The sequence below is a fragment of the Pagrus major genome, chromosome 14, assembly GCF_040436345.1.
Source record: "Pagrus major chromosome 14, Pma_NU_1.0".
In the NCBI taxonomy this organism is placed as follows: domain Eukaryota; kingdom Metazoa; phylum Chordata; class Actinopteri; order Spariformes; family Sparidae; genus Pagrus; species Pagrus major.
The window spans coordinates 25,160,841-25,183,886 of record NC_133228.1 but is presented as its reverse complement, the minus strand read 5'-3'; the positions used below and the strand labels follow the sequence as shown (position 1 = coordinate 25,183,886).

Sequence of the window (23,046 nt, the reverse complement as noted above, 5' to 3'; positions counted from 1 at the left end):
GCACATAAAGCAGCACGACGGTTTGTGACTGTGTGAGAGGCTGATGATTGTGATTCGAGCTGAAAAGGGATTTCCTGGCTCGAGCTGAGATTTAAGGCTGCATATGTGTCACCTTTCCTCTGCCAGGACCACTTTCTGACAGATTTCTGCTGCAGGGCGCTGTTTTTTTGTTTTTTTTCACCCAGGTTTTTATCATGTCTGTGGGACAGCAGCGCCAGGCCCAATTTTGTCAAAGGCAGTGACACGCTGCGATAAAGAGCTCCATGTGAGGAATTAAAAGCAGGAGCAGAGAGACTAACAGGCCCGAGCTGAAATGTGTTTCAGAGAGGAGAATAATATGTTTGCTTAATCACGTCTCACTTAAAATGTGCAGCCAAGTTGCCTGGTAACTAAAGTGGAGCGGAAATCGTCGACTTAAGAATCATAATTTAACAAAAGCAGCAGGAGGACGTCTTTGAATATCTGCGTTCAAGGCCTCAGAAATGTCCTTGAGTGCAGCTACGTGCAGCGTTTGACTCATGAATTGTGCCGCCTCTTTTCTGCACACTGAAATCTGACTTTCACCATCAGTTGCACTCGAGCAGTGAGAGCTGATCTGAGCGGGCTGTGACGTTTGTTTTAATGAGAATATGTTGATTATGTAAATATACATCCACCAAAACGTGCCTGAATTAAGCTGCTGTGTTCTGTTCAGGCTCAAAGAAATGTAAAACATATTAAAATCAGACACGAGTAGTTCACTTCATTAATCATATTTTAACTGATATGAAATCTGTGTTTAACGTCTAAACACCTGAGTGCAGCACTACATCCATCAGAACAACTGCTACACATCGCGGACTTATTTCTCACAACTGAACTTTTATCTTTTTCTAAAGTTTAATCTGAAAATAACCTTCCTGCAAATGTTTCACAATAAAAGTCTTATTAAGAAATGAAGGGTTTCTGTACACTGAAACTCTAGAGGGCTTTTAATTTGAAACAGATACAGGAAGTGTTTGTATTAAAGCTAGGCTTGGTAAGTTATTTTCGAATAAAAAAAAAAAAATATATATAACAGAAGCAGATCAAAACGAGGCTTTGTGTGATTTGTAGGAATTTTAGTTTAAAACATTCAGAAATGAATAATTATCAGCAAAATGTAAAGATAAAAGTTTTGATGTTATGTCGAAGATGTCTGTGTATTGTATTGCAGAGATATCTATTGACGTTAGCATGCTAACCAGCAAGCTTCTTGCCATTTACTTCCAAATCCAGGCAGAATCATCTGCTATCACTGTTAGCTGCACGATTAACTGAACTTAGTAGCTAACGGCAGCTACTATTAGCAGCAGTTAGCGGTTACTGTGGTGATATTCTGCCTTACTGTGACTGTGAATTTGACAGGTGGACAATTCTTACAAACTGCCCCTTTTTAAATATTGTAGCGTGTGACACTCAGGCACTAAGCTAATCAGCTATCCCAGGGCTGCTGCTAACTAGCTGCTTGCTTCCACCGCGTTCCACGTACATCTGACATATTCCCGTGCATAAAATCAAACTGGTTTAAACTCGTACACCGGGCCTAAACTGATGAAATCTATTTTGGATTCATCTTGAAATATCTTGATCTGAATAAACCGTCACTTCTGTTGAGTTGAAGTTTTATTCCAGCGTCCACTCGCCTCAGTGCTCGATTTACATCTTTTTGTGTGATTTGTTGGCACCAGATTTATCTTTTGACTGTTTGAAAGACTTTCTGTAAGACAGGAGCAGTTAAATGCTGATAAATCTGAACATTTCATGAGGTTTGTGTTTGGTTATTATGATAACCTTGAGCTGAAGGGCGGCGGGCGGATAAAGTGGTCTTGAAGCATGCCCGCTGTGTTCAGGACTGAACTCCTGAATAAAATAAAAATAATGTTTTGATTCATTCATCTGTGTGTGCGTGTGTCATCTGTTCCCAGAGAGACGGAACAGGAGCAAGATGAACTATTGTGTTAATAAAACCACGAACAGTTCATCAAAACCAGCTAAATAAAAGCTGAATCATCTGTAGAGAGTGTTTGTTGGGTTTGGGGTTAAATTTAGCAGCGGCGGGGGCCGTCCTTGTGCTGCCAGTCAGGCGCTAACAAAGAGCACCGTTTAATAAATGGGACTTTAATTTGTTTTTCCTCGACAAGGTCGCCGTGAGTGATGGGTGAAAGGCAGCTACGGGATGTAGGGTTGGAGTGAAGAGGAGGGAAATGTGACGAGGGGACGATAACGGCCTCAATTTACGCCACTGTGTTTGTAGAGGCTAAAAACGGCAAATCTACAAGGTGATTCTGCTCAGAGAGTCGTTCTTCTGATTTTATTTTACTGCACATGAATGCATCGAGACAGTAGGAAAGAAGGCTTGAAGACGAGAAGGACCTGCTGCTGAGATGCTCTGTGGTCTCCATGGCAACAGGCAGATAAGGCTTATGGGTGCTGTAGTATTAACAGCAATCCGACACACCAAACCTCAGCTAAAAAAAGCAGGCTTTAGCAGAAACGTAGTTTTCTGTAGTTTTTAAGTATTTTCTGAGGCTGGGAGTGAGTTTAGGTCACGTGATTAAAAAGACGCTTTGTGGGAGATTTACAAGACTATTATCTTAATACACTATGTGGCCAAAAGTATGTGGACACCCCTTTTATGCTTACTCTGGCATACCTTTGGTCTGGTCTGCTTCTCCTTGTTCGGTCTCTGTTTTGGAAACAAACTAACATACAGTACATCTTTAATCTTACTACATTACTCCCAGTTTGTCCTTTAAAACTGGGCCTTCAGACGACAAGAATGACAAAATTCAAAAGAATCTATAAGAAGGGAGCCAGTCGGCCATGTTTTCAGTTCTCTGAAGGTGTTTGTAAGTGAAACCAGCTCTTAGCTGCCTCAGTTCAGCTCTCCTCACTTCCTGATAAGCACTAAACTGGTGCTCACAGATCCACAAAAGATTTTTCCTCTTAATGTTCGGCCCTGACACAGTCTGACTCTGCTATCAGTATCTGTGTAACCGCTCTGCAGCCTCTGTTCGACTGATTTCACCCTCCGTCCAGACGGCTGTGATACGTCTTCCTTGCCCTCTGACATACATTGTGTTTACATGTCGCCTGTCGGAGACACCAGCTGCTTTGTTAGCACGCGTATGGAAATCTGAGCGCTGCCCAGGAAGCTAATGAAAGCAGCAGAATGAGGTTCATGTCGTGCTGCTCTCTGCAGCAATGAGTTTTATTTTAAAGGCCGACATTTTAGCTACCTCTGTAAATGTATTCAAATTAATTTCCCATTATTGCCTTGCTTATCGGAGGCCGCAGAGACGTAAACAAAGATGCGGACAAAAGCAATTAAAAATAAATGGGGTTTGGACAGAAGTGCCCCAGAGAAAGAGATAAAGGCAGAAACGGTACGGACGCTGTTAGCTGCTGCTGCTGCTGCCTTGCTTTTATTTTTTATTTTTGTCACAACTGTTGGAGCTGCTGTGGACTTTTTTGGGCGCCGTCCTGGGGCGTCATCACACTAAACGGCTAAATTAACCCAATTATTCGGAGCGAGCTGAAGTGCTGCTGCTGCCCACAGGCGCTGTGTTATTTCTGAGGACTGTATATCCATGATGTCTCTCCACAGCTCCTGGCTACCAGTGTGTGTTTCTGTGTGTGTGTGTTCACTCCACATTATTCAGCGGTCAGCTGAATCTGGGCCCTGAACTGAAGAGTGATTACTGTGCGGCTTTGCTTAATGAAAAATAATGACTTGCTTGCCACAGATTTTTTTTTTTTGTTCATGCTCTTTAGCGTGGCACTAAACTCTGCTGTACCTGAGCTCCGTGTCAAAGGGATACTTCAGAAATGAAAAGAAAAGCCTCGGCACAGTTTGTTCCACCCTTCGTGGAAGAGGCAACAATAGTTCTTAAATGAAGGCCAGTTTCCTTAGCAACATGCCAAATATAACAAGGCTTCTGCTCACATACAAATAAAGACACAGCGCTGCTGAGGTTGTTCTCCGGCCTGATCTCGCTCTCTGACGGTATTCAGTCTTTACAGCATGTCGTTCAAATGAAGGCTGATGCTGCTTCACACAGACGTGAGGCTGGGTTTGTTTTTTCTTCCTTTATCAGCTCAGAGGTGAACGAAACATACAGCACAGGCGTCGCTGACCTCTGCTGTGCTCCTCCTGTGTGGACGTCGATTTAATTTAACACTTCCATCAAGACTTTCAAAGAGAAAGAACCTGAATCAAAGCAGCAGAGGTGAAGATATCTTTATCGATTTTACTACATAGGACGGCTGCATGATAGCAGATTTTCACGACACCAAACAAATTTGCGATAATGATAATATCACGATATCTGTAGAAAATTTAAAAAAGATGTTATCAGTTGGATTTGGTACCATTCACATGTGAACCTATACCGGTGGTGGTAAATTTAGCACAGGTATCCAATGCTACCTTTCCTCAGTACTTCACTCTCTTTGTTATTACAGTTGTAAGAATTAAATCAGCAAATACAACCGGCAGTGCTTCAAGTAGGACCTGGAGAAACTGATGGAATATTACTGTATTGAACCAGTACTGAACCATATAAACGTATATAAATAACTGTCAAAGGGAACATTAAAAACTAGCAGTAGAGGGCAGCAATACAATGTTACAGCATCTACTGTCTCATCCAAAGTAGAAGAAACAGCATTTTTGTTATGATGTTGTCACTACAACAGGTTACTGTAATATCTCCCTGTAGATAAAATGCAGTTCACATAATGAGGTTTGGGACAAACTACAAAAACCTCACAGTGTTTCAGTGTACTCAACAGTATGTTGGTAAGGAATTTCATACAGTACAGAGTTTTAGCTGACACCAGTAAAAATGCTAAGATAACGTCAAAGTCCTTTTAGGATAGTCTTGCCACTCGGCAGCCATCTTGGCAAGACCAGCCCCCGTCTAAATGAGTGCAGAGAGCCTCTCAGTGGTCAACAGGACATAAAAACTGCATGTATAGACTCACCTGTTCAATGAGATAAGAAACGCTTCAAAAGTTTGATGACTTTTTAACAAATAAAGTTGAAAACGCTTCTACTGCACATGTGCACAGATACACAACACAGCTTATTATTGACCCGTCTGCACCAAATCAATTTAACCTGTTGTGAATCTCAACTGTGCGCTGGCGTCAGTGCAGCAATGCCAGTGATGTGATGGGATGTGTGTCGCACAACCGCCATTCTTGGCGTTACGGACTTTTCTCTTCAAATTGCATAAAGTGGTTTGTCTCGTCTGTAATGTCTTTGTGAACCAAGACAGTTATCTACAACAACTCCTCCAGCCAGATAAGTAATTACATGAAGATGCTGATGCCTCGTCGTTCATGGAGGAGGGTTCAACTCTCTGTTAACGAGCGCAGTGCTGGCTGCAGGTGCCCTAACATCAGCTAGCTTTCAGGCTGTCAAACATATACACTCTTCAGCCTTTAGATGTATTTGATGTTTGAACCGGTGATTCCTCAGGTTTGTTCAGCTTTGTGACATCTCGTTTGCTCTCTTTCTATCTAACGCTACTCTAAAGATGAACTCTCAAGCACTGATAACTGCAACCGTTTGATTTCATTTAATTCAGTCGGTACCCAACCCCAGCTCGATGTCCATGATATTATCTCACGTGTATATTTAGCACAATCCAGTATCTATTTTGTTTTTTTATATCACGGTCAGTGTCGGTAACTTGGCTAAAAAGTGAAAGAATTTATGTTGCACAAAAATAAATCGAGACCCTGAAGACACAGAACAGGATTTTCTTCTCAGACTGAGCAGCAGACGAGGTGGGTGTGTTGGGAGTCGATTGTGCGTTTTATATTCATCTGCTCACGTCCAAATAAATGTGAGGACTGCTGGTTCCCCTCGGTACTGTGTGGTGGAGCGTTAGTCACTGTGACAGGGTGAGAGGGAGGAAGAGGAGTCGCATGTAGACATTTAGTCTGGCTTTCTTTATGTAATGGTTACATGAATTTGTTGGTGCTGTTTAAGTCTGTTTCTATACGTCAGCTGAGGATTAGATTCTGTGTCTGTACATGGACGACTTCCTCTCACATGTGCAGCCGCAGAAGACGAAAGACAATTTCATTTACCTGCATCTAATGAAAAGGCAATGTGTTGTGTGATCGCATGGAGATGGAGTGGGACGCGCACACACACACTCGCGCTGCCTGCAGAAATGGATGACGCCGTGTCGCCGGCAGCTCCCAGAGGCAAAGCGAGAGGCCACGCCACGTCTGCAGCTCAATCATTTTCTCCACAGTGACCTGTTAGAGACCGACTATCAACAGTCTCTCTCAGTGTCGGCCTCCAAAGCTCAGTTTGTGATGGTGAAAAATGGAAGCCAATCAGAAAACTGTGAGGATGAAAACAAGAAAGATAAACGGCTGCTGCTCTAAATGTACAGGATTCACGGCCTCTTTATCATATTAAATTTGTAATAAAACATTTGTGCAGGCACTTTCAGTCGGACGTTTTCTGAAGAGCTGCCATGTTTTTATCCTTTGAAAGTAAAAAGCAATAAAAGCCCAGCGAGCCGCTTGTTTGTTGTTCGTCCAGTCAGGTGCAGGAAAAGTTCACGATCCTGAACCGTTGAGATTTATAGAAGTGGCAGTAAATCAGATTCTATCTGCCACACTGTAGAAACCAGCACATCATCTTAGTCGAAGGAAATGTTCACCTGAAAAGTAAAATCCAGTCATTTGTTGATTTGTGATGTGTTTTCTCTTGGTGACATAACAACGTACATTTGAGTGTCATCTGCATAAATATGCTCGTTGATTTTCTACCTCTACCGGTGAGGTTTTCACTCATGTCTGTCTGTTGGTTGGTGGTTTGGTTAGTTTAGTGATTGGTTGGTCGGCCCAGAATAGATCCCATTAACTTCTGGTGTGGATCCAGATAAAGGGACATATTTTGTACATGTAGCATCAAGCTTGGTCCTCTTTTATTTAACATAGTTCAAACAGGTTTTATCAGTTGTAAATGTCTTTCATTAATGTTTCATAAATTATCCCTTAATGCTTTATGTCTAACTTAAACACAAGGTTGTGAAAACTTCTTTGCTGGTCTACTTATTGATCTTTATATGAACAGTTCAGAAGCAGTAGCAACTTGTGCACTTTGTTAGTAGAAGGTGGGACCTGAACGTGGAGCAGCTGCTGTTTGAGAATCCCGCCTGGTCAAAAAGCAGCACTGCTGCAATGAAAAATGTTTTTTCCTCTAAAAACGACAGAACAGCTGGTAAATCGAGCTTCCAAGAGCTTCTTTTAATTAACATGTAGAAACAGTATCCACAGGCGTCCTAAATGATGCTCCAGCAGTCATTTTCACTGTAACTAAGTGGCTGTTTTCCTGCTGGAGCTGTGAATATGTGAGAGCCACACCTCTAATTGAACACTGGCATGTCGGAGCATGTTTCAGCCTCACGCTGCCATCAGCTGCTGTCACACCCGGGACCAGGCCTCCTCCTCCTCCTCCGGACCTCCGTCCCTCTGCCTCCTCACACCTCCTCCTGCTCCTTTTACCTCCAGTCTCCTGTGATTGGCTTCTCTAACACTCCAGCCAGTGTCCTAATATCAGGCTACCTGGCAGGAGTATTTTCTTCTCTGGCCAAAACAATAAACATGCAGAAATATTGTCACCAAATTTGTGGTCCACAGCGAGATGTTTCAACAACATCTGGCCAGAGTTGAATGAATTCTGCCTCAGATATTTAGGGTCTCCAGAGGATGATTCCCCAAAACTTCTGTCAACCTGTTTCCTCTAGCGTCAGCATTAAACTGAAAGCTCAACATTTTAACTATGACAAGATATTCATCAAACAAATGTTTGGATTTTCATGAAATCTGCTCTGGATATTCATGGTCCCAGAGGATGAATCTTTATAAATTTACGTTTCCCTTTAGCACCACAAATAGGCCAACATTTCTTCTCTTTCTTCTAGCTTCCACTCTAAATTAAAAGAAAGTAAAGTTCAGATTGCCAACAACTTGACTGTAAACACATTCATATCCTCAGAGGATGAACCCTTTTCATTTCCACACTTATAGCTCTCGCCATCATCAGGCTCATTTTGGGATAATTGTTGCCTTTCTTGACTTTTTAATCTTGTTCAAACATTTCTTACAAGGTGACCTCGTGCTGTGTCACCATATTTGAAAATTATCTTTCTGTTTTCAGTCACGATTGATTTTATTTAAATTTTCTGTAACCTTTGACCCTGACCTTCACACATAATCACCTTAAAAAGTTCTAACTACTTCTGGCAGCTGCTGCGTGCTGATTAAACCACAGAAGACATATTTTTCATATATTTGGCGGTTGTTAAATCTGGGGCTGGGCTGCAGCTGACAGTAGAGAGTTGGGAGTGTTGCGATGGAGGCAGCTGGGCAGGTGGCCGTCGTTTCCCACGAGGCTCCACGGTTGCAGCTTTGAGAGATGAAGCCCGTCAGAGTTAGCCAAACAGCGCTAATGCTCTCCCCAGAAAGCCTCCCCATCCAAATGCTAACAAGGAAGCAAAAGCCGGCTGTGTTTGTGTGCATTTTGAACAGATGCTCTGGCTGTAAATATGGGGGGGAATGCCATTTGTTTTCATTTTGTTGCATTCAGGGGAAGGGGGAGGATTATGTGTTGAGAGAAAACAGTCATTCACATGCAGTCAGCAGCAAATTCAGTCCGTCCTTTTCTCTGAGCGAGCTGATCTTTATCCTGTGAACCAAATATTTGTATTTTAGGAATGAAGGGCAAACAGTGGGCCGGCTTTAATACAGAAACTTTGCATAAATGTGCCAATAAGCACGGCGCCTTATATTTGTGTCCAATCAGCATCTTCCCTTATAGTGTGTCATGACCTTGATGTGCACTTTTGTTTCAGAAAAGTAGAATTTTAGTTTCACTCTGCTCATTTAAATCGAACAAATTAGAAGCATCAGTCATTGTGGAACAACCACGAGGTTTTTTTCTTGCCTTGTTGTTTTTGTTTTCCCTTCACAACTCACTTTTCACTTTCACTATCGGACAAAATAACTCTGCATAAATGCAATTTTCAAATGTCAGAAAATGGGTTTAGATAAAAGTTTTCTTCTCATAACTTCATAAGCAAGTCACAAAACTGAAGAGGAATTCAGCAGTACAAGGTGCTGTTGCAAAAGCTTTTTTTTTGTCATTTTGAGCAGTCGTCAAGTGAAGTTTTGTTTCCAAAAAACATTTTTTGGAGCTTCATAGCAACAACTGTAGTAGCTGGAGACTTGGCGTACAAAACAACCAAAGAAACATCAGATGTCTCCATACAGCTCGTCTGCTGTGATCCAAGTCTCCAGAAGTCCTGAGATCACAAACTGATCTGAGAAGATGTTATTTACGACCTTTTATTAAGATGAAATCTTCACTGTAGCTGCTAAGCTAAAATTGTTAGCGTGCACCCACTCCCACATCTTTTCAGATCAGGTTGTGATCTCTTCTCTTCTGCAGTCTGTGATCACAGCAGACGAGCTGTACAGAGACATCTGATGTTTTAAATCATCTCCAGCTGCTTCAGGTGTTTAGCAGGATGCTGCAACTCTGTTTTACTGTGACGCTCCAGAAATGTTTGTGGACTACGAGACTTCACCCGAAAAATATTGACCTGACTTTCTCCTCACAAAAGTCAGGTCAACTCGCTCCTTTAAGATTTATGGGTGGAGATTATTTATGATCCATTTTTTCCATGATATTTCGGATAATCTGTTCATCCACTTTTGTGAACGCCATATCTCCACAACGCCTTCAGGGAATTTCTTAAGATTTGGAACAAATGTCCACTTGGACTCGGGGAAGAAGTGATCAGAATTTGGTGAACTGTGACTTCACAAAACACATTTTTGGCCATAACTCAAGAATTCATGACGTTATGATTGATATCCAAAAGGTTAAATGCACTGTGACATCATGTTCTGCTAAACTTGCAACTTGCAACAACTTTACCGGTACACAGACATGTATAATCGAGAGGCGTTAATACTATTTTCATTGAAAAACATTTAATTTTCTCCAGGGACGACCCCCAAACATCACGCCAGATACATGCAGCTAGACCTTGAACAAACCGAGGAAAAACACTGACATTATTCATGCAGCAGTGTTCTCCTGAAAAACCTGTTAGTGTGTTTAAATTGTTAATCTCTCTGAAACACTGAATATTTCCTCCCCAGCCTCTGTACTGTTACAGCAGAGGTCATCGTCCTCACTTCCTCCTCCTGCTGATGGCTGTAGTAACCTCAGACTGATCTGTGCAGAAATGCTCTGCAGTAACACTGGCTGAAGTGTCTGAGGCGGAGGTGGTGATGGTGACACAGTAAAACGTCAAACACAGCGTTGTAAAACGGTGCAGTAATCTCTCTCTGACGCAACGCCGCTCAACTCCCGAGTGCACCTGATCTGGAAACTATCAGCACTCCGCTTATAAATTTCCCCAGCGTGAAAAGCAATGCATACCGAATGAATCCGCCTCTATTTATCTATCCGAGTATCCTCACACACTCCTCACTCCACCGAACCACCTGCCCTGCTGGAGGGAAATTAAAAAATCAAGATTCGCGACCGGGCTTCAGTTTTTCTGCTGCAGTCCCCAGACGTTCTTCTATGTTAGATTACAGATGACAAATAGGCGCAGATCTTCCTCTGCCGGCTCGGATCGGTCCAGCTGTGATAGCATGCCTCTGTCAGTGTCTCCTGAGGCTTCACTGGTGTTTGTTAAAGAGCAGGGTGGGCGAGGAGAAGCATCCGCTGCAGCATGAAGTCGACCAGCTGCTGACGTTGATTAATGAATAACACCCTTCACCTTTTCTGTTGCACCACCTTCATCCATTAAATCTCCTGTGAATATGCGTTGTCCACTGAGGATACATCTTGATGAATTTAGTGGTTTCGTAACCTTTACTCTACTTGTGCTACATCAAAATACAATACAACGGTTTAATTTCCATAAAATCTGCTGTGGATATTCATGGTCCCCTGATGATGAATCCAAAAAAATGGTGACCCCCAGAGGATGACTCTTGATGATTTTTTTTCAGGGCAGATTATAGTGAATTTCAATGAGCACATTAATTGTCCCCAGAGGATGAACCCTTTCCATTTTGGAAACTAATTGTGGAAAGTCAATGAAGAGTGAAAATTTCTGCTGGACCAACATTTTTATCTGACAAGAAAAAAACTAAATACTAAAACTAATTGCTACATTTCCATTAAATCTGCTGTGGATATTCATGGTCTCCAGAGGATGAGTCAATAACATTTTGCTGAACCCTGACCATTCCTGTAGTGCCCTTTTCAGCCTAAAAAGTTGTTATTTTGGTTTATGACAAGATATTTTAAAAGCTTATTACTACATTTTCATTTGTTGTGGTAATTCATAGTCCCAAGAGGACAATTTTCAAAGATTTGGGTGACCCCAGGGGATAAATCTTGATGAATTTACTAATTTCTTAAGCTTTACCCAAAATTTCTACTAAAAATAAATTCAGGTCAGATTATAATGAATTTCACTGAGCACATTAATTGTCCCCAGAGGATGAACCCTTTCCATTGAGGAAACTACGAACTCAAAACAAAATTTCCACTGTGTGACAAGATGTTACACTCCAGTTCCATGAACTCTGCTGTGGATATTCATGATCCCAGAGGATGAAACTTTTAATCTACATTTCCATCGCTGCCTTCAAATCCACATTTTTCTTATGGGAATTCAGACGTTGCTGTCATTGTTGAGGCTGTTGTTCAGGTGTTAGCAGGTTGTTTCTGAGTGATTTGTTTATTTATGTCACAGTGTAAATATGCTTTTGTAAAATAATGTAACCCTGTTCTGTATGAGACCATAACAATGTGTCAGCTACCATCGATACTGTCCCTCCAATCCCTCTGCTCTCTGTGGTTTCATAAGGTCACTGTTTCAAATCAATGAGCGTCTTCATTGAATTTTCAGTCAGTGTGATGAGATTTATTGATTTATCAGGTTTATTAATGATTGGATTAACCAAAAACAGTCATCTGAATCAGGATTTCTGAACTTCCACAAATGTCACCGCACTGATGTATAAAATGTCGATAAGAGTCTGTATTGATACGATTCCAGTTTCAGCCTGAACGTTTTATTTACTCTGTTTTCTTTTCCTCTCTGTTGCAGAATCAGACGTTGTGCAAAGGCCTCAACGAACTTCAGAACGGACAGGTGAGGAGAAGCTCTGTGTACAGCACACTGATGATGGGATATATATATATATATATATATATATATATATATATATATATATATATATATATATATATATATATATATATATATATATACACACACACACAGAGGAGGGAAACTTTGGGTCACTGAAAAAGTTTAGTCTCAAAACCTGTGCACATAAAAATGAAGACGCCAACGACAGGCAGAATGGATCACACACAGTCTCATCTCCAGGTGCTTCACTGTGATGTAAATGACAGGTTGTTCCTCTGTTAACCTGCCAACGTTAGCAGCAGGTGTCTGTGAACACACTGTCTGTTTCATTGAACTAGTAACCTCATCATCACCAGACTCCCTTAACAAATGTGGTGATTTTAAGAGTTGTTTCATGAGGAGAAACTGATCAACTCTAAAGTGCTAAAGTCTTACCTGCCAACATTTAGCAGCTGTTTGAACACACTGTTTACACTGATTTCACCATTTACACTCAGTTTATGAAAGAAGAAACATTTTATTGATGCTAAACATGTCACATTTTACAGATACACTAAACAGTAACCAGTATAGGCGACTTCTTTGTCCCCAGACTCCCTTAACAAATGTGTCAGTTTAGTGAGTTGTTGAGTTGGAGACACTTTATAAACTGTGTGAAACTCTGTCTCTGACTGATTCTGACTTATTTGTTCCTTCTTGTGAATTCAGCAAATGTTCTACATGAACTTCTTTCTGTCTTTGTGTAGAAACATGGAGTCTGTTTGTCCCAGTGATGGACGGGTTTGTTTATCATACAGAGCAGGAAGTGAGATTCGAATGCCCAAGTTGACAAGCTTGAGGAAAGTATAGCATATAGTGGACATTCTCAGTGAAACTGCATTGGGGCAGCCTCACAGTGAGCATCTGTGGCTGCAGGAAAATGCTGATGAATTTAAATGAGTTGAAGAGAGAGGAGTAAAACAGAGAGAAGGATGGAGATTCATTACACGTCAGTTTAATTTCAGAGCTGCGATTCATTACGGAGTGGAAGTCGATGGTGGCAGCTCTTCTTTCTGCAGGCCCTCACAGTGCATGTGATGCAGAAGAGCCCTGAACAAAAAAAAAACCTAATTAAAATGAACTGTGCGCTCCGTGATGGGTGGATAATTGTTGCGAGGCATCAGCGTGTGTAATTGAGGCTGAATTTGTTTTACAGGTTTACCTTGTAAATGGGTAGATTTGCATTTTTTCCCTCCTCAGCTGGTTCTGGCAGGACTCTTGTCAGTTTGAGCAGCTTTCAACGCGGCATGACGGTCATGTTGTAAAACGTGTTCTATCAGCGTACTTTTACTCCTGCTGCTGTTAACCAGAGGAGCTAATTAAAACCGCTCCTCCAGAGTCGACCGCTGCCGTTTCAACGATACCCACAAAAGTTCTGAGTGATTCCTGCAGAACAAAAACATCCCCAGAGGCGTTGACGTGGAAACAAACCGCCGTCGGCCACGTTGGCACACCAGATAAACACGAGTCCTCACCAGTTTTTGCTCAGCGAGTCGCTGCCGAGGTCCTCCTCCAGCCAAGTAATGAAGAGTCCGCTGAGCAACACCTTCCTTTGTTACCTCCCTGAGGCATAATTAGACAGAGCCGAAGAGGGAGATCAATCGTGAACATCATAATACGACACAGAGTGAAGCTGTTCGATTATTCTCTGGAGGGTTCACTAAAGTGTTTAACAGCCAGTCAACATCAAGGCAGGCAGGCCGCCGTCTTCATCCTTAAAAACAGTCGTTTAGGACGGAGCGAGCTCTCTTGACCCTGCTTCATCCTCGGGTCACAGTAAGTCCCAGCATGCACTGAGACACCAGGACGGATGTACAGACGATCACATTAAGAACAGTTTAAACACTGATTGGTCCTGAGAGAGTCTTTGTAGGAGATTCATATAGTTACATTTACTCATACATAGTTGTGGTGGTGTGTTCACTGCCACATAAAGAGCTGAAGTCTGAAAATATAAACATGTTTATCTGGTTAACAAAGTACAAAAAACAACCTTAAAGTTTTTCCAAGTTAGCTGCAGTCTTTGCTGTCTACAGGTCCAGATACAACTGTCTGTCTATGAAATGTACCATCATCTTCAGGACGTATGGAGTGAAACACGCGACATGCTGTTGAGTAAAGATGGATGTTATGATTTAGACATTCATGGTCCCCAGAGGATACATTCTTGTGATTTTTAGATATTAGCAAAAACATCTGTGTTTGTTATTATCATCTGTTGTGGGCTGAAGTCCAAGACTCAAGCCAACAACATGCTAGTCGTACTTCTGCGGTGATCAAAAGTAGTGTAATCAGTAACGCACAACTCTACTCAGACAGTACTGATTACTGCAAAGTAACTTACTGCTTTCACTAATATATAAACGTATTTTAGAGGAAACTATAAAACTATTAGCTCCAGTTTCCTGTCTGTTGTTCTCAGCCCAGTCAGTGCTTTGTATGAAGGACACGGTTTCTGTGTCGGCGATCCACCATGTCTCTGACTGAATCACCACCTGCTATGAGCAAATTAAATATTGACTTCTGGTATTGACTTGTAGATCTAATTTGAAGTGATTGCGGATGAGCAATAATGGCGCTGAAAAGAGTCGGGGGTGGGTGGGGGGTGGGGGGGCAGCTTTGATGGCTGTCGTTGTTAAGGGCGCCTTTAATTGGCTGTATGGAGTGAATCATTGAGTTGGAGAGGGAACTAGTTTAAGCAGAAGTCAGGGTCACTTTGTGTGCTCGCTCCTGTATTTCATGATTCAATCAGAGCTGCAGCTGCAGCGTCGTGTTCGAACCAGACGAGAGAGAGGACGGAGTGAAGAGAGAGGAATTGATGGTTCACAACCAGCTGAGTTGATGGCGGCAGCAGTCAGTGGGATGGATGTAGAGAGGGGAAATAAATGAAAGAAAATGGCTGGTGTTGACGGGAGGCCCCGGCAGCCTCCCAGAGCCCCACGCCGCCGCCCGAATATCCTCCATCCTCCTCCGGCGAGCCCCGCCGCGATGCACCACCTCCTCCGACGGCAGAGGAAAACTCATCTCAGACGCACCGCTGCAGAAACAGAGCGTCTTCCATTCAGATCCACTCTGTCAATATTTACCCGCTGGCCTCAAATCAAATACACTGATATTGAAAGTCGTCACACTTGGCGAGGCAAGAAGGAGGAGGAGGAGGGAGGTGGAGGAGGGAGGTGGAGAGAGAGCCGCTCTGCTCCACACCTCCTCCATAAACTGTGATGAGGAGGTTTCATAAGAGGAGACACTACAGGTGAACATGGACGTCAACACGAAACCTCAACAGCTGATTACTGACATTCAGTTATTTTTTGTATTTCAATGAGACATTTTCTAGAAATCTACTTTACATTCATTCCCAGAACAGGAACAGGAACAGGAACGTCGGGTAAAGCCAGGATCAAAATCCTTGTTTTATTTTGGACATCTTGCTCCATAAATCAGAAAATATTGTCAACAGCCGTCATTTTTAGGAATAAATTGTTCTATAAATCAGGCTGTGAATGAAACATGAACAAAGCGCTCTGTAAAACCCTTCAGAACATAAAGAGGAATACAACTGGACAGTTTGGTGTCTGACGTGAAGAAACAAGTGTTGACGTTACGTATTTGACTCGGACTCAGATGTTTTGACTTGGACTGATCCTGTGGTGGACGACTCGTCTCTCGTTGATGGATGTCTGAGACTCCAGTCAGCTTATAGGGCCACTTAGCTCCCCTGCTAACAGAGCTACTTGCTAACAGCAGCTAGAGTTCAGTGAGCAGCAGTTAGTGGTTATGCTGCCCCCTGGTGTTTTGGAGCTACCTTCAAATTCTGGCCATTTCTTACAAACTACACCTTTAAAGATACAGTTCCAGACAGCTAATAGATATCACTATAACAACATTATGTTATTTCTATATTATTATTATTTTATATTTATATATGAAAAACTGAAGACGTGTTATTGAAGCAAAACGGCCCAAAATGTCAAAATAATGTTTCACCTGTTGTGTCTCCTCTTTGTTGTCTTGGCTTTGAGGATTTCCTGTTTCTTTCAAAGTAAATGATACATATTGTTTTTAAAACTAGGGAAGTATTTACAATCCAGTGATTGATCACCAAAGAAATGAGGATAAATGACAGAAACAGAAAAGGTGTCTTCAGGTCCTCAGCCTCTTCTCTGACTCGGTGTAAAATTACTCCGCCGTCTCTCCGTTTGGACGGACATTTTGGCCGTCGTGAGCTCGACTATCTGTCCTCAACACATCCTGGCACGGAGCGCGCTCAGTCAGGCTCCGGCGGTCAGAGGTTATTGTAAGATGTGGTTGAGTAAATAGGAAACAAAGAGCGGTGACAGGCTGCATAAATATACATCTTTAAAACACGGAGTGGACAGCGTCTCTGGCTGCGCTGGTCCTGGTCTGCTGTCTGGAGTCTCACTCATGTGTTTTAATCTTCTGTTGTTGAATGTTTATGAACAAATCTGAGAATGAATTCAGGCTCCATGTTCCTCTTATCTCAAGAAAGAAAAGAGTTTTAGTGTCGTTAAAATATACGTTGCCATCCTTTATCCCAACATGAGGAGTTACACATCTTTTATTCTTGATCGTACCTCGAGCTGGAGCTGTCGGCCGGTTAACTGACGAGTCAGAAAAGAGGAAAGTGAAGCTTCGATGAGTAATATGTTAAATCATTTTTTAATCAGAAATGAGCCGTTTGTCGTCACGATGATTCAATCCTGAGCATGAGGTGAGGATTTGATTGACTTTTCTGGACATGAGATACAGTATCAGATAATTATTTTGTTCTGTAAATTAATTGTATCACAGTGGACAGATGGAGGAAAACAAGAACACCTTTGAGGGAATTTCTTCAAATTTGGTACAAATGTCCTCTATGACTCAGGATGAACTGATGAGAAGTGATCAGAGGTCAGAGGTCAGGGCCACTGTGACCTCACACAACACATTTTAACTCAAGATTTCATGTGATAATTACTTTAAAATTTGACTCAAATGTCTGACAGGATGAAATGATGAGGTTATGACACTTGATATCCAGAAGCTCAGAGTCCAGAAGCGCTGAGACGCCTGTGTCCTGGTGCCAGAGCTCCAGCAGCTTGACTGGTGCGCTGAGTTTGAAACAAAGGTGAACTTTGTGGAGCGTTGAAGGCTCGAGGCTGCTGCAGGATGTTCCCTCACGTTGTGTTGTTCTGTACCAACCACATCTACCTCCTGTCTGTCCGTCCGTCCCTGGAGAGTTTCCTCCATCTTTTTTATTCTTCTGCCCAATAAGGGAAGTTTTTCCTGATTCCACCTGATCCAGAGGATGTGGTTCACTGTACTGACGTGAGGTGACTGTGATTTTTGGCTTTATCAATAAAATGGATTTGATTTGAGATTCATGTGAACTGTGGCGGTGTTTCAGCGCCAGGCCTCCATGTTACATCACGAGGCTCCTCCTCCTGCACGGATGAGTGTGTTGGGATGTTTCCTCTCCGCCTCGGGCTGCGTCGCCCCTCCACTGAAGGGGGAGGAGGGGAGGGACAGAAACACCCTCCCTTTGTCCCCTCAGAGCCCCCTGAGCGCCTGCAGGAAGTTCTCAAATATCTCAGAAGAGATGCAGCGAGGTTGTGGTGAGAGCAGATGTTCACACTGATGACGCTCCTGCTTCTGCATACAAATATCTGATCAGCTTCTCTTTAACTGAGTCGTGAAAGGTTCATTTTTTAAAACAAGAGGACGGTTTTTAACCTTTTACCAGCACTGTCAATCAGAACATAACAAAAGATGTAAGTAACATGGGATCATGACTCCAGTCAGCTATCAGAGCTACTTGCTATGGCAGCTAGAGTACAGTGAGCAGCAGTTAGCAGTTATGCTGCCTCCTGTAGGTACCTTAAAATTCTGGCCATTTTTTTTTTTTACAAATTACACCAAACAAACCAGACAAATGGTGATTTGGGTTAAATCTTTAGCTAGTAGATATCACAATAACAATGTCTTTATTACAAGTTTTATGTTTAGATATGAAAATCTCCAGAAGAGAAATCTGAACTCAAATAAACACAGACGTGTTCCTGAAGCAAAACAGCCCAAAATGTCAAAATAATGTTTCCACCTGTCGGGTCTCCTCTTAAAACAAGCTCTTACTTTTGTAATTCTGCACTTTTCTTTCTTGATTCAAGAAAGTTGATTTCTCTGAGCACCTGGTCCGTATGTGGTCAAAAATCTCATGATGCTTGATTTGTCGCCCAGTCAAAATATATAGAAAGATGCAACACAGCCTGAAAATATGAAGATATAATCTAAAGGCCGTATCGGCAGTTTGAATCAGCTGACTTTGAATATTCAGGTGGAAGTTTTCAGTTTGTGTTTGAGCTCCTGGTGGCCGTCTGATGAACTGCAGCCTCACGTTCAGAGGTCGTCTCTCGGTTTCTGTGTGTTGATGTGTGTGTGTGTGTGTGTGTGTGTGTGTGTGTGTGTGTGGTCGCTGCTCTTTGTGGCTGCATCTGTCTGCCTCTATTGTTTGCGGGGGTCCATCTGCTGGCCTCCAGCTCAGCTCCTCCCCCACAGCCTCAGCCCTCCTCCCCCAGCCTCAGCCCTCCTCCCCCAGCCTCAGCCCTCCTCCCCCAGCCTCACCCCTCCTCCCCCAGCCTCTCCAGCCTCTCCAGCTGTCCCCCTCCTCCTCCTCATCACTGATGTTCAGTGTTCAGGCTGCTGGTTGATCAGAGGTGACGAGGCCTTTAGTTCACTTCACTTTAGATCGGACGTCAGTGATCAACACACGCCGGGTTCCTCTGCTGAGCTGTGAGTTCTGTTTATTTCTACTTCTGTCACCAGTTTACATTTGATTTAACTGCACACAGTAAATAACATCATTGTGTATGTGCATAAATTAACCAGAGGGGGTAGAAAGTAATATAACCAGAGAGGTGAATGAAATGACAGAGGTTCCTTCACTGTCTGAAATCTGCAGCAGAAATTTCAAGTTGACTGATGATTAATTTACTTAATTTAAGACCAAAAATGTCAAACAACTCCTCGTTTTAGCTTCTCAAATGTGACGATTTGCTGCTTTCTTTGATGGTAAACTGAATATTTAAGGTTCAGGACAGTTTGGTGACTTCAGCTCACGCTTTAGGGAACTGTTGTTTGGTCCGTTTTCACTTGTTATTGTTCTAAAATAGTTTACAAAGATCCAAATAATTCTCTAAAACCCAAGATGAGAAACTGAGTTCATCATGTTTGGTTTTAATTTGATTATAAACTGAATTACTCTTTGGCTTTGGACAGTTTGGTGACTTCAACTCCTACTTTGGTGAATTGTCTTCGGCCCTTTTTTAATTAATTTAGTAGACCAAACAATTACAACAATAAAAAAGTAAAAAAATAAAGTGCGAGTTGACGTCGCCACACTGTCTAACACCTAAAAACATCATCTCAGGCTTTAGGGAATCATTTTGGGCATTTTAATCTTTATTGTTGTAAATGTTTGGTGTTAAAATGTCGTAAAATACCTGTTTCCAGTCTTTAAGCTAAGCTAAGCTAAGAGTCGTATCACTCTTCTCATCCAGCTCTCAGAAAGAAAATGCGTGTATTTCAGTTTGGATCAGAGCTCATACCTTCTTCTGGGTCCTCTGGGTCCTCTGGGGGGGTTTTGAGTGATGGGTGGGGGCAGTTTCTGTTGTAACAACGCGAGCCAGAGTCACACCTCACTGTTGGTGCAGCCACTGAAACACAATACTGAGTTCAAACATTAATATTAACCAGAAGCCCCGAGATCCCAAACTGGTTCAAAAAGACGTTATTTACACCGTTTTAAAGCTAAAATCTTCACTGTAGCTGCTGAGCTAAAAGTGTCGACTGCACATCGATGGTGTAAATCTTTTCAGATCAGGTTGTGATCTCTTCTCTCCTGCAGACTGTGTTCACAGCAGACGAGCTGTATGGAGACATCTGATGTTTTAAATGATCTCCAGCTGCTTCAGGTGTTCAGCAGAATGCTGCAACTCTGTTTTACTGTGAAGCTCCAGAAATGTTCTGTGGACTACGATTATCGTACTTTCTTCAGTTTGTGAATCATGTGCTTTCTAGCAGTTGAAACTTTGAGACTAGAAGCAAAAGATGATTTGCTCCCTTCAAGAAATATTGTGAAGTAGAAGTTTAGACCCTCAAACAACCAAACATTTTGTTTAAATTGTCCTAAAACCTCCTCCAGAGTCACTAAATCTCCCTCAGCTGTAATATTTTCCTCCTGCTGACTTTAATGACTTCCTGGTTCGTTCTTTGTCATCACAAAGATAAAACCAACAGAAGCATCTCATTTTGTGTCGTTCACACCCCAGAAGATTAACTTCTGTGTCAGTGAAGCCAGTGGGATCCTCCTAAACCAAATAAAACACTAAATATTCAACATAAACAATGACTGGGAGTCCTGGGGAAGTTATTAGTACTCAAGTCAACTCTAGATATGATTTGATTTGCATTTTAGCAGCTGAAACTCAAGTCCCATCTTCTATTTGTGGATCTTTTAACATACCAACTCTATTATAAAACACAGGTCTCACATGAATAAGAGAGTAGAAGTTAAACTCTCACACAACTCAAAACTCGACTGAAACTAATTCCTGAAATCTCCCTCAGCTGTAATATTTCCCCCCCGGTGACTTCCAGACTTTGACTTCTCGTTCCTCGTGCCTCCTGGTTCGCTCTTCGCCGTCGCAGCAGGAAAGATAAAACCAACAGAAGCGTCTCGTTTTGCTCAACAGATGTCCTTAATCCCGGCTAATCCAACATGTTAAACGGTTGTTTTCTCTGCAGCGAGCGTGGGGCGCCGACCCTGGCACCGAGGCTTCCCACAGGCCAGTTGGACTCCCTTAGACCCCCTCTGGTCCTGGTCTAGTGCTCTCAGCTCCGCGCCACTCTGCCAAGAAGAGGCTGAATTAATAAAGTGTCTGTTTCGGCGGCCATATGTGAGGCTCTTTATGACGGAGGGAGAACTGACTTTTTAGATTTATGGCTCCTTCTACAGCGTCTAACACCGTCAGGAAAACACGCTAAATGGATGAATTTCAAAATAATGGTCTCTCCTCTGATTGGTCTGGTTCAGGCCCATAATCCATCTCTCTTTCGTCACGATGGCTGCACCAGTGTAAACCACCGCTCTGATTGCTGCTCAGAAATGACCATTTAGCATTTACGACCTTCAGTAAAATCCCTGTTTTACACTCGTGCAGTCGTCTGAGAACAACAGAGCCCTGTAGGTGATAAATCGTTCCTTTAGATTAGTAATTTGTCCCCTCAAATTTTAAATCACCCCCTTAAATAACTTTTTATTCCCTCAATTTAGTACTTCATACCCTCAAATGACTGGATTCGTTCCCTCAAATTAATAATTTGTGCCCTCAGATGACTAAATCATGGTCTGGAATGACTTCATTTACCCCTCGTCCTCCTCCTCTCAGCCATGATGAGATCCAAACCTTGAAGCTGAGATTTTTATGTATCACAGTATCACCATCTATTATCCTTTAACGCTGTTTTAACGCGTGTCAACAATACATCTCAGTGTTGAACCCACTGAAATAGAAGTAAAGTCAGAATCAATCAGAGTCCCAAGGCGAGGGTGTCGAGAGGGGACAAGGACAAATGGACTGAAAGTTATATCATACACTTTTAATTTGAAGGAATTAATTAAATTTGATGGCACCAATTATTTAAAGATCAGGTACATAATTTAAAGGTAAAGACCACAAAATTGAGGAATCAAAGTCAATTAACTGAGCACAGAGCTGAATGAATAACATGAAGGAATAATTTATTAAAGAAATACTCATTTCAAACATCGACCTGCGTCCCAAAGACGACACGGTGACATCATCCGGACATGTTGATGCATTATTAGTGAAAACAGAGACTTAAAGGACAGAAGCTGAGTGAATGGTGGCAGTAATCCGACCAATGAGAGAAGACAATAAGACATTGTTCAAAACTTTTTCTCACCATGTATCAGTTAAACACAAAAACATGAGAAAATAGGGTCCATGTTGAAAAACACTGGTGTCTCCCTTTAAATAAAGGCAGCAGTAATTTCCCCTCACGGACTCAGAGAGCTGCTTTAAATCGCTCACCTGCGTCTTTAATCTGTCCTCGCCTGAGAAACATGGCGCTCCCTCAGCGTTTATCTGAGGCCAAACCAAATCACCGGCTGAAGCAGAAATGATGTGAACATCATGGAGAGGAACGTGGCTCAGGGCCGCCGCTCTAATGAAGACATTTATTTGCCGAGCCGACGGGCTCACACACCTTCAGCGAGAGCGGCGAATATTGACCAGCGGCGGCGACAATCACAAGCTGCTGAAAGGTCAAACTCTATATTAAGTGAAGAGTGGAGGAGAAATTATAGAGCTGCCGCTGCGTGCACTGATCATCTCCACTCTCGTCTCCTAATCGCAGATAATCACAGGATGAAAAATGGCAGAAAGAGCAGCGGGAGACGTTATTGGTGCTGATTAAATGGATGGTTGGCGCGCTGACACCCAGCCGGCCCGGTCGGCCCGGTCGACCACGTCCACACTAAAGAGAAGTTTTAAAACACTCTGCCTGTTTCCACGCGTCGTCTCTGATGTCTTAATGAACACCAGACGAGCTTTCAGACCTGCTCATTGACACACATCTCTCTCTGTTGCACCTGCAGCTGAAACTGATTTTCTGAGATCAAACTTTTTAGAGATTATCGCTGCAGCTAACGATTAATTACACTGTCAGTTAATCTGTTGGTTAT

General features: G+C 42.4%; 1 protein-coding gene across 1 annotated transcript in view; it reads left to right on the top strand.

Moving 5' to 3' along the window:
* The window catches only part of phf21b (PHD finger protein 21B), an 88,852-nt gene that overhangs the window by 30,859 nt on the left and 34,947 nt on the right, over nt 1-23,046 (top strand). Inside the window, exon 3 of the mRNA XM_073481083.1 lies at nt 12,195-12,239. Coding sequence (XP_073337184.1) covers nt 12,195-12,239 — 45 coding nt within the window. The remainder of the gene's footprint in view (nt 1-12,194; nt 12,240-23,046) is intronic.